This window comes from Cibotium barometz, chromosome 31 (genome assembly GCF_041138505.1).
Source record: "Cibotium barometz isolate CiBa-2024 chromosome 31, ASM4113850v1, whole genome shotgun sequence".
Lineage (NCBI taxonomy): Eukaryota > Viridiplantae > Streptophyta > Polypodiopsida > Cyatheales > Cibotiaceae > Cibotium > Cibotium barometz.
The window spans coordinates 2,244,331-2,255,880 of NC_141076.1; the positions used below are offsets into that span (position 1 = coordinate 2,244,331).

At 39.6% G+C, this 11,550-nt stretch overlaps 1 protein-coding gene across 1 annotated transcript; it reads right to left on the minus strand.

Annotated features, from left to right (window-relative positions):
- Nucleotides 1-4,609: 4,609 nt before the first annotated feature.
- On the minus strand, nt 4,610-6,082 carry LOC147620391 (protein TIFY 10b-like). Its single transcript, XM_086825397.1, has 4 exons — nt 5,836-6,082; nt 5,487-5,727; nt 5,295-5,352; nt 4,610-5,138 (listed from the first exon to the last, which is right to left on the minus strand). Exons 1-4 carry the CDS (start codon nt 5,947-5,949, stop codon nt 5,057-5,059), a joined length of 495 nt encoding a protein of 164 aa, XP_086681523.1. The 5' UTR covers nt 5,950-6,082; the 3' UTR covers nt 4,610-5,056.
- Nucleotides 6,083-11,550: the final 5,468 nt, after the last annotated feature.

Consider the following 11,550-nt stretch of genomic DNA (forward strand, 5'->3'; position numbering starts at 1 on the left):
TCCAAACAAATGTGCAAACAAACTAACTGGAACAAACCAACCTAGATGCAAACAAACTAATTGGAACAAACCAACCTAGATGCACATCTCTAGAGCAGCTTATGGAGGGTTTCATGGCAGCATGAACATCAGTTTTTATCTTTACCCTACATGCTTCTGACATGTCTAGTCTAGGATTATACCATTCCTCGCTAGACAACGGTGGTAGTTGAATGTACTCCAAACTATGTCTCTCCACAACATATGTGGAATCATAAAAGTAAACATTTTGAGATGCCAATTCACTTGCACTCTTGTTGTCATAGATCAAGGCACCTATCCTGCATGTAAAACATTTAGCTTTCCACTTAAGCACTCTACATTTTGCCATTCATACAAAATTGAAGGATATAAAGCTGGAACCAACAAACATGCTTGTATTAAAACTCTATCTAATAACCATGGACTCAAAGCATAAGAACACAAAGCATAGAGATATAAACTTACTGCTAGGCTTATGTCTCGCATCACTGAAGTTGTCATGATGCACTCGAATCTCTTTGTGCATATAAACATGCTGAATGAAAGCCTCTGTTATTGTACCATTAGTGCGTCTCCTAAACTCAATGATTCTACCTTTCCATTGTTTGTTGGGGTCTCTTACATCTTTGAGCTTGACCTTGAAACTCCCATGAGTACTTGGTCGTCTCATTAAAATCCAATTTAACTTACTATATTGATCAGGGATCCAATTACCTTCATCATCTCTCCTCTTAAACACCTCCAGTGTGTGAATATTACTGATACTCCTCCTCCTTGAAGACATCTATAATAAAAAACAAAGCACCAAATTAACAAAGTTAGACTGCATGATTAATAAATATCTATGTTAAGATTGTAAGCAACAAATAAACATTATAACAACAAGAAATAAACAGCAACCTATTCTTTGATTCACACAACCTTGTTGCTTACAACCTATGAAAATGAACATAAACACATCAAGACAAAACATAAACAAACCCTAAACCTATGATCATTACAAGTATTTTATGCCACTTAAAATCAAGATAGTTATCTGTGGTGTAGAGAAGATTATAAGCAACAAATAACGATTAAAACAATATGAAATAAACAATAACTTATTACAATCTTGTTGCTCACAACCTTTCTCCTGTGAAAATAAACAAGAACACATCAAGACAAAACATAAACAAACCTATCTTACATCAAGACAAAACATAGACAAACCTTAAACATATGATCATTACTCATAATAATTGGATGTCACTTGAGATCAAGATAGCTATTTGTGGTACAAAGAAGAGAAAGTTCATGTGAGAAACCGTGCATAACTCATAGAGGTTTTGTCCAAATGAGATGAAATTTTATGAGGAGAGAGCTATGGTGGAGAACAACATACTTGTAAAATTTCGTGAAGAAAGAAGTAGAGTTGCAGAAGATATGGCAAAATTGAATTCCGCTAAAAAAAGGGGGAAAATGAAAAGGTAGTGAAATGCAAAAGGAGGGAAAGTAAAAAGTTAAACATAAAAAAAGAGAAAAAATAAAATTCGGTTTTCAAACTTCCATGTGCTGACCACAAGATACATCTGACATGAAATAATAGTTTATGACATGAAATCTAACATTTCTCTATTTTTTTAAGTTATGGGCTCTATTATTTTATTATCCTAAGAGATTTGGGGAAAGATATGACAAAAAATCCATGTTACATGGATCTAGAATCCCAGCTCTCTCATTGGTCAGGCCCATCTTTTTTTATTCACTCTTTAAGGGGAAAAATGGAGAGTCCATATTTCTCATAATGTCATGATCACCTGCGCCTACAAGCGGTGGGAAATAGTGGTGCAAGTATACAATTGAGTCACAGGGCGGCTATGAAGAGATACATGCTGATGTTGATGGCAAAGTGGAAATTGCCAACTTTGGTATTGACTAGCCAACCTAGAGATTTCCCTTCTTCACCACCATAAAAGAATATGTAGATATATGAAAGGTGTGCTCAGGACTACCACATCATCTACAATTTTCCTTACTTTGAGCACAATAACTTTGATACATTGAATCAACAACGATAACAGTTCATGCTTACAATTGTCCATGAATGGTAGGCAATTCCAAATCCAGCCATCCTAGCTACTGTTAGGTTTTATAAACTCATCATTCTTGACATTCAAGATGATTATGTCCATAGCTACAACAGGGAAGGCATGCACTTTGATCTTAACAAAGGGCTCTTAAACAACTTGGCATCATGTATTATCATCTCCTCTACTTCCTACCCTTTTACATGCATACAACATTTGAGAACATGATCAACACAAATTTCTAGAGGTCACTCTACTTCCTACACTATAGCCTTTGGGTTCTCCAAATAAGAAAGAGCCGCTACAAGGAATATGTGTGGGACAACAACCCCTTTGGGGGACGCAGTCTACATCAAGTAGGGGGGATGTTAAGCCCATTTTGGGTTAACTTAGCATCTCTCTCGAAGGGTGCAATACTAGAAAACCCTAGGTATCACGTGCGTTCAAGAGGTATTTAAAAAACCCCTTAATTAAAATTTTTCCCCCAATAAAACAACCCCTCTTTACTTATGAACTAATGGATTTTTTTCTAAAGTTGAATTAAAAAACCCCTCATGTTAATATAATCCTGTTAATTTTTCTCAATGTATCTAATTAAAAACCCCTCCTATTGAACTCACGTGGTACACTAACATTTTTTGAGGTGAACCCCCCGAGGCATATCTCTCCATTACATACGAGAGATAGCACCATTAGTGTCATGAAATGACACTCTAAACATTGTAATTATGAGAATAATTGGTTATGCCAAAAAACTATGTAACTTGTAAGCTTCTAGTTCATCTTTCATTAAGTTTTGGGCACCCAAGTGTGAATAAGAGAAAGTTGTATAAATAACATTATTCTCATAATGCGGGACACAATCTCCCTGTGCCAATTGAGCTTGGTCTTATCTCCTTTCTCTCTTGTGTGTCTATGGTGTGACATAGTTGAGAGAGGAGAGAGAGCTACATTTTTGGTGCATGTTCCTCTTGTGCTTATATTCTTGAGTTTGACAGTATAGAGGAGTGAGTGTCCTTGCATGGAAAAAGGCAACCTCATGGTGACAACTTGAGGAGGAGATAAGAGAGTGGTGCCAGCTAGCATTAGAAAAGCTTAGAGTCTATCAAGATAGGAACTTGGACACCAGCAAATTCCCCATGAAGACAAGTTAAGGTAAGCATGGTCCATTGCACTAGGGGGTGTATTGTGTAGCTCTATAAATAGAGCTAAAGCATGCAAATGATTTAGCTTTGTTTCTCCAACACCATATACTTGGAACATATTCAAAGCCTTTTTATTATTAGGTTTACTAATGAGAAGGAGCCATCTAGAAAAGCAAGAGTAGCATATATGCATGTATCTTAAGATATCGAAAAGAGAAGGAGAGATACAAAAACACATGAGCATCAAGTTCTCTTTAGTTTGAATAACACATAGAGGAAAGGTTATAGTGTCACAAATAGCTTGATTCTCTCCTTTTTTTGAGAGCCATGAACTTTAAGTTTCCTTAGAAACTAAAAAAAACAAGATTAGTATACAAACCAAATCAAGGCAATTGGTCTCTTTTCATTTTCTCCATGTGAGCTAATAATCAATTATTGCATTGAAGTACCTTGTGAAAAGGACTTCTTTACCAACCTGCCATCATACTATTTATCTTTTACCACTTCCATAATTTTTTTCTACATGTTCTCTAATGCATATTTTTTTCTCAACACATCAATTAGTTAAAACCCATGGCCTTAAAACATAAATTGGCCATTATTGAGAAATGAAACTGTCAAGATCCTTATACCATCACGATGACTCCCTTCAAGTAATGATGAGCACTCCCATGATTGACATTTTATGGCTTCCATAGTGTGTAACTATTTTAAATTTATACATCCCTTTTTGATTTGTGTTGAATAATGTTTTTCCTTGATCAATCTATGAATGTTTGAAAATTTAGAGCATTTTAATAAATCTTATTTGATGTGAAATTCAAAAAAGACAACTTCTTTCTCATCTTTAAGACATGCAAGATATCAAGGAGTAAGTTTTTGTAATGTGTGCATGAGATTTGTTAGACTAGCCAATAGTATCAATTTACACATATGGCATAGTAGTCTATTTAGGGTAGAAAATAGGAGGCCAACATCATAATATAAATATAGATTGGTGGACATATGCATTTTGAATATAGACCTGAACTTGTATGACTCAACATTGGGTGAATATTTCAAATGTTTTTTTTTTCTTATGTGCTCAAATGCAGTGTAACTTTGGCTTATCTCCATGACTCACCTAAACACTAGTATTATATATATATATATAGATCACTAAAGTTTGTAGGCCAATATTCCTGGAGACCCCCTACAATAATAGCCTTGGGGAGAATTTTAGACCGCAGCTTTTTCCTTGCTTCTTTCTTAAAAGAATTCCTATGAGAAGCCATTAACTCCACTTACCGTGTTTATGGACCACAATGAGTATGTCGGTAATGGTTTTAGCAATATAGGAAGGGGCATCACCTATCATGCATGAGCACCCACAAAAACTTTGTCACCCGAATTTTGGCGAGGTGCCTTATAATAAAGAATTTGGGACTTACTGATCAAACAAATATTGTGATCATGATGGCATCAAAGGGCATCTCCTATCATGGACGAGCACCCACAAAAACGTTTGAGCTCTCAAAAGGCAATTGGATACGGCACTGTGGTTGAGGACTCGATGAGTACCCCAAGAAAAACATTGTAGCGCTCCAAAATTTAAATTTGGCACATGCCTCAAATTCGAAGAAGGGTTGCCTCTCAATTTTCAAAGGAGGCAGACAGCTACATTTTTCTTTTTCAAAGCCACGCGTTTGTTTTGGAGTTTCCTTCAACGGCCCCGATACGACCGGACTCGGGAGCCTTTAAATCGTGGACCTTGAACGTTGGTCTTTTGTCAAGCGAATCACTTCAGGCCACGTGTGGGTCTTCCTCGGTCGGCGCGGCGACTCCTCAGAAGAGCTTGATCTTCTTGCAGCAGGGGGGGCTACATGAAACTTCGACTGTTGATGATTCTTTGAGTTTTGCATCGACTCTGTAAAATCAATCAGAACCTCACATGAATCAATAATGCTCTTCCAAGCCCCAAAAAAAAGAGAAAAAAAACCCAAACCGACTCCGGCCGAAGTACACAAGATGGGAGCAAAATCAGGATCAGACGGGCGTATTAATGGATTGGATTTGATTATACCTGTCTTTTCGCTTCTCCAGAAAGCGGGCAAGCGATGCCTTCCTCGCGAATGGAAGTTCTGCAATCAGTATTACGCACGGAAAGGTCAGAAGGCGGCCAACAAAACACACACACACACAGTACACACACACACAGAGAGAGAGAGAGAGAGAGGCGAAGAGATCAGAGAGTAGTCATGTCAAGCATGCATACCAGCTTGGGATCGCTTGATTACAGGCTGCTGCAGCCGCTGCTTTCTTTCTACTTGTGTGATCGTGTATGGAGGAGGTGCGGAGGATCTAGATCGCACCTCACCGACATTGTTAGCTGTACTACTGGGCTCTGTGTCGATCATCGCCTGCGGCGCGGGCTTAGTCGACGAGCTAGGTTTATCATCGCAACCACTTCTACTGCTGTTGTTGCCATTCAAGAGAAGCAGCATGATAGCATTTGCCTGCAGGTGAGAGCTCTCATGTTAGCCTAAACTAGTAGGCACATTAAGAACAATGCGCCGTCCATTCTACTAATTAATGACGTGTGTTACAAAAATATGATTGATTACCTTGTCGGCCGGCACATCCTCGTATACGTTCACCTTGCCCGAGTAGAAGATTGTAAGCTGGCCTAGGCCGCCCATCGACAGATGACGTAGGGTTTCTCCAGCTCCTCCGGCCATGCTGCTGTTATAACTGTTGATTTGTGGACGAAGAGGGAGGACAGAAGCGTGGACGGAAAAAAAACTGCTATGGACGGACGAAATTTGCCGGAATGGTGAATATATCTATTAGGAAGTAGAGTTGTCTCTGTGGTGTGGTTGTGTTTGGATTAGCTGCCTACTGCCAACCAGCTTTTTATATACAACAAGTGGACGCGTAATGGCCACCGGCCCCACCACTGCTGGCTAAAAGCAACAGCACGTGCCTAAAGAAACACGTGCTTAAGCCTTAGGCTCGTGGTCCGTGGACCGTGGTGCCTGGGTTGGTTTTATATATAATGTTGACAGGCAATGAAACTTTACTACGTTGGTGGTGGCCCCGGCAGAGGCAATTTCTCCACATGCATTGCATTTTGCTTATGTAACGTGTCTTTGTTTCATGAACATGCACCCCATCATCGATTCTTCCAATTTCCTCCCCCCCAAGGTAGTAATTTGTAGTAGAGATTGAATAATGTGTAACTAGTATAAACATACATCCCTTTTTAATCAATGTTGAATAAGGTTTGTCCTTGATTAATGACGATGAATCTTCAAAAATTCACAGCATTTTGATAACTCTTGTTTGATGTAGAATTCAAAAAAGATAACTTATTTCTCATCTTTAAGACATGCAAGATATTAAAAAGTAAGTTTTTGTAATGTGTGCACGAGATTTGTTAGACTAGGCGCGATAATATCAATTTATGCATATGGCATAGAACAATTTGCTAAGTGAGAGAGTCTGGGCAAGGTAGGGAGGATGCGGAGTGAGCAGAGTGGGGTGTCCTTGGGTGGTAATTAATCCACACGTCGGTTTGCATGCACGAGTCTGAGGGGACGTGCGTCTCGCGCATGCACGCGGGTGGGTAGGTAGGAACCATAGGATGGCAGATTCATGGGAATAACTCGATGAGTCGTGAGATGGTGGATGCCATTGGTGGGGGATTGGGGGCCGGAAGAGGAGATGAACAAGAATCGCAAGGACCAAGAAGGTGATAGTAGAGAAAGCGAAGAAGTTGCAGAGCAAGTCTGGATTTCTTCGCGTCTAAATGCTCAAGCTCAGCAAGAAAACGTCCGCAATGGGAAGGTATGTGCTAATATCTCCTAGGACTTGGTTAAAAGGCAAATACGTTTGTTTTCTATGTGTAATGCTATTTTGTTATGCTTGGGAAAACCGCCAAGGAAGGCAGAGCTGAGGAGATGGTTGTCGGGATGAAGTAATTTCACGAGAAAGATGTGTCCCAAGTGTTTTATTTAGGAAAAGGCTTCTTTAACGTGCCATTTGTGAAGGGGTAGACTATTGTTGACCTATTTGCAAGGGCTCTACTCTTCATGGGGACAAAACTTGTCAATGCAATGCCCTTTGACCCCGCTTTCGATGTACATAAGAGGCTCTGAGAAGCCTGTCTAGTGTGCATCGATGTCATGGGACTTTCACCTTGTCCTGGGGGAATTGGCTAGCGTAATAGGCCTTGTGTTGTTTGTTCCGAGAGGGACGATGACAATGGGCACCACTTGAATAAAATGTGTATCTCCTAGAACACTCTGGTGGAGATGCCTAAAGTATTGGTAGTGGAGTTGGGGGAGTTAGGGAAGATGGAGTTGAAATTAAAATTCAAGGGTTTTTTGGGAGTGTGTTTCAAATGTGGAGGCTTTTGCCACATAACTAGAAATTGTGGCTTGGATAAAAATGCGAAGATGGGTGGAGAGGGAATGAAGGAAGAAGGCTCAGGTGGGGGGAGCAAAGTCAGGACTAGTGATATACAGGATCAAAAGAAGAGAAGGGGAAGGGGAAGATGGTCATAAAGGGAGGGGGATCCGAGGAACAAGGGAAAATACCTAGATGGTTTGAGTCCATCTCTTTATTCCAATCAATTTAGTCCACTAGGAGGAGATGATAGTGAAACATTTTGCATGGCCCAGAGATTTAACTGGCAAGTTGAAACAACATGGAAGGATATCCAACAAGGAGCGAAGGCGCAAAGGGAAAGATCAGCTGGAGAAGAGGAAGCTAAACTGGACATGGTTCCGGCCCCACTAGCTTGAAATGATTAGGAAAAGTGAAGTGAGGGGGTGCACTTGGAATGTTAAGGTATTAAGGGACAAGAAAAAGAACTTTGGGAGTTAGTGAAGCCTTGGGGGTTGTTAGTAATGGCAGATCAAGAACATAATCTATTTATTATGAAGTGTTGGAGAAAGGAGAGTTTTAGCGATTGGATGGTTTCGTATGAGGGGATTTTGACTTAAGGACTTAAAACCTAGTATTATTACTAATCATCCCAATGGCAGAATCTTAGTTGTGGGGGTTCAAGAAGATGAAGAGAAGGTATGTATAATCAATATATATGGAGTTCATAGTCATAAGATTAGAGGGGAGATGTGGGATTGGATTGCTAGGTTGGATATTCGTTGCCCATGTATCATTAATGGGTGACGTTAATATGGTAGAGAAGCATGTTGATAAGTGTGAGGGAAGCACAATGTTGATGGGTCAAGAGAGAAAGAAGTGGGAAAGCCTTAGAGAGGCAAGATGGGTCTTGTTGATGGTTGGGAATTGTGGGCTCAGGGATATGATCCTATACATAATTATTTTAGCCTTCAATATTTTGGGTCATCTTCAAGAATAGATAGGGTCTTTTTTAGTCATCGAGCCTCTTGGGTTCCCCATACTCTCTGCTAAAGTGGAGTCTTGCTCTATATTATCAGACCATATGGATGTGGAAATGGAAGAATGCTAGGAGGCTCTACAAAAGCTTGGGAAGGAGAAATCCCTTGGGTGGGATGGGCTATCAATTGAGTTTTTTATTACCTTCTAGCCCTCTCTCAAGGACTGAGTGTGGTCCACATGTAAGAATGCCTTTGCCAATTGAAGGAAGGAATTGTGAAGCTAATTCCTAAACATTTTTTTTGTAGCGACATCAACCATTGGAGAACTCTTACCCTGATCACATTGATTTATAAGGTGTGACTAGCAAAGGCTATTGCATTGAGGATCAATCCAGCCTTGGAAGAGGTGATCTCCACCAAGCAGTGTGGCCCTTTCATTAGTGGAAGATCCATATATGACATCTTTTCAGCAATACTAGGGAAGGAAGTGGCTCAAAGAACTAGTCAGAAATGTGTAATCTTTCAATTGGATTTGGAGAGAGCTTATGACAAGGTTCACTAGTCCTTTGTAGTAGCAAGGGTTATGGAAAAAAAGGGCTTTGGAAGCAAGATGGCCACATGCATTTACACTCTTACTGTTGGAGGCCACTCTAATTGTATGTACGAAGGCATCGTACCTATAGTATACAATGTAGACAACTATACAATGCTACCATACAATAAACTCGTACCAAAAAGTTTTTTTCAAACTAGAAAAAAGAACATAAAAAAAAGGTGGACAAGTGTACAATACCGGAGTGCTGAGAAATCAGACATAACTAGAGATAATTATGGTCATGCAAATGATGCTTAAGCATCGATCTAAACTGACGTATCCCACTTAGACATTGTTCATGTGTAATTACAAACATTATTATGTTAGTACGATGTATCACTAGGTCAATTAGTTTGTCAGATCAAAGTGTTAATGCTAATCCATTCCTAGGGTTGACAAGAGCTACCACCATTATCTTACATGAAGAAGTCAAGGTAGATACACCAAAGGGTTATACATTCAAGATATGAAGCAATGGTGTCCAAATTTACAACTTGGACGGGCACCCGTAATGGTGTGACGAAGTATTTATGGCGATTCCTACTTCAAGAGTGTGTGGTAGTATGTAGTATGTAGGATGAATTCCCAAGTGATGTACTTCATGAATATATTATGAGCGTAGTCATTGTGATAGCATTAGGCCTCTTATGAGCGTAAAGTGCCCGGTCGACCACAGTTTAAGTGAGTGAATAGTTATGGCCATGCATAAAAGTGAATTTCTCTCATAATACAACGGACTCTCCCATTGTGCAATTGAGTCTTGCTCTTGTGAATCTCTCTCCCTAATGCATGCTAGTGATTGTATGTCAGTGATGTGAGGTGAGTGGAGGGACGAGTATCCCTAATGCATGCTAGTGATTGTATGTCAGTGATGTGAGGTGAGTGGAGGGACGAGTACACGTAGTGCAACTCGGTGGTGTGACAACACTCGCGGAGGTGTAGTGGAATTGCTTCTCAAGGAATTGTAGGGCTTGGAGATCTCAAGGGTTACAAGCTCGGCCATTGGAAAGATCCTCACGACAGTTGCGGTTCACTACATCTCTTTTGTTGTTTCAAGGGGCGTTAGGGTGAGCCATAACATTTTTGGCGCCGTTGTTGGGGAACCATCCCTTGGTTTTTTCCATCATTTTTTTAATCTACGCATTACCCATTGCCCATTGTCTTGATTAATGGTTTTCCATGAAAAAGATGTGGATTTGATGGTGATTTGGTGTAGAATAGCGCTCTTTTTTATTTTTGTAAAGAATGTTTTTTGCTTGGTTTGTTGTTTTTGTTGTTGTTAATGTGGTTTCTCATGTTCTTAGGACTTGCACATAGAGTGTATTAGATTTAGTTTGTATCAAACAATGCAATAGAATGCAACTTTTAGTGAATGTTAGCTCTCATTAGAGTTAAACATAGAACTAGAATCATTAATTTTAGCTTAATTTGTGTGTTTTTTGTTAGAATTGTATGCAATAGAGAGTTAGCAAGTATTAGGAGAAGCATAATCATTGAAAAAAATTTAAAAACATTTAAAAACTCTTAAAAATGACTAGTTTCTCTTAATTGACTAGTTTTTTTCATTAAGACGTGTGAACCATTTTCCACACTCTCACGGCTTAAGGTCTCATGTCCTAGGAGTCCGCGCACAAAAAAAATATCGAGAAAAATGGTTCACGTATGAACCATTTTCTGCACTCTCATGGCTTAAGGTCTCACACCATAGGAGTCCATGCACAAAAAAAAAAATTGAGAAAAATGGTTCACGCGTGAACCATTTTTTGCATTCTCACAGCTTAACATCTCACACCCTAGGAGTCCGCACACACAAAAAAAAAAAGGTTCCACGTGAACCATTTTCTACACTCATACGGCCTAAGGTCTCATGCCCTAGGATTCCACGCACAAAAATAAAAAATAAAAAAAATGGTTCACATGTGAACCATTTTTTGCACTCATCACGGCTTAACGTCTCAAACCCTAGGAGTCCGCGCACAAAAAAAAGGGTTCCATGTGAACCATTTTCTGCACTCTCAAGGCTTAAGGTCTCATGCCCTAGGAGTCCTTGCACAAAAAACAAAAATAAAAAAAATGGTTCACGCTTGAACCATTTTCTGCACTCATGCCTTATGGTCTCATGTCTCCTAGGGGTTCGTGCCCAAAATCAAAAATCAAAAATCGGTTCACGTCCTAAGCGGTTCACAACGTGAACCCTTAAGTGTTTCACGGTTTGAAACAGTCCCCGCACACACAAAAAATAAAAAAAAAATTTAATTTTTTCGTAAAGTCTGGTTCACAACGTGAAACCCTAAGCATTTCACGACGTGAAACACAAAAAAAAAACAGTATCACTTTGGACTCTCCGTTGAGACCAGCTCGTCAGCAGCACAGATCCA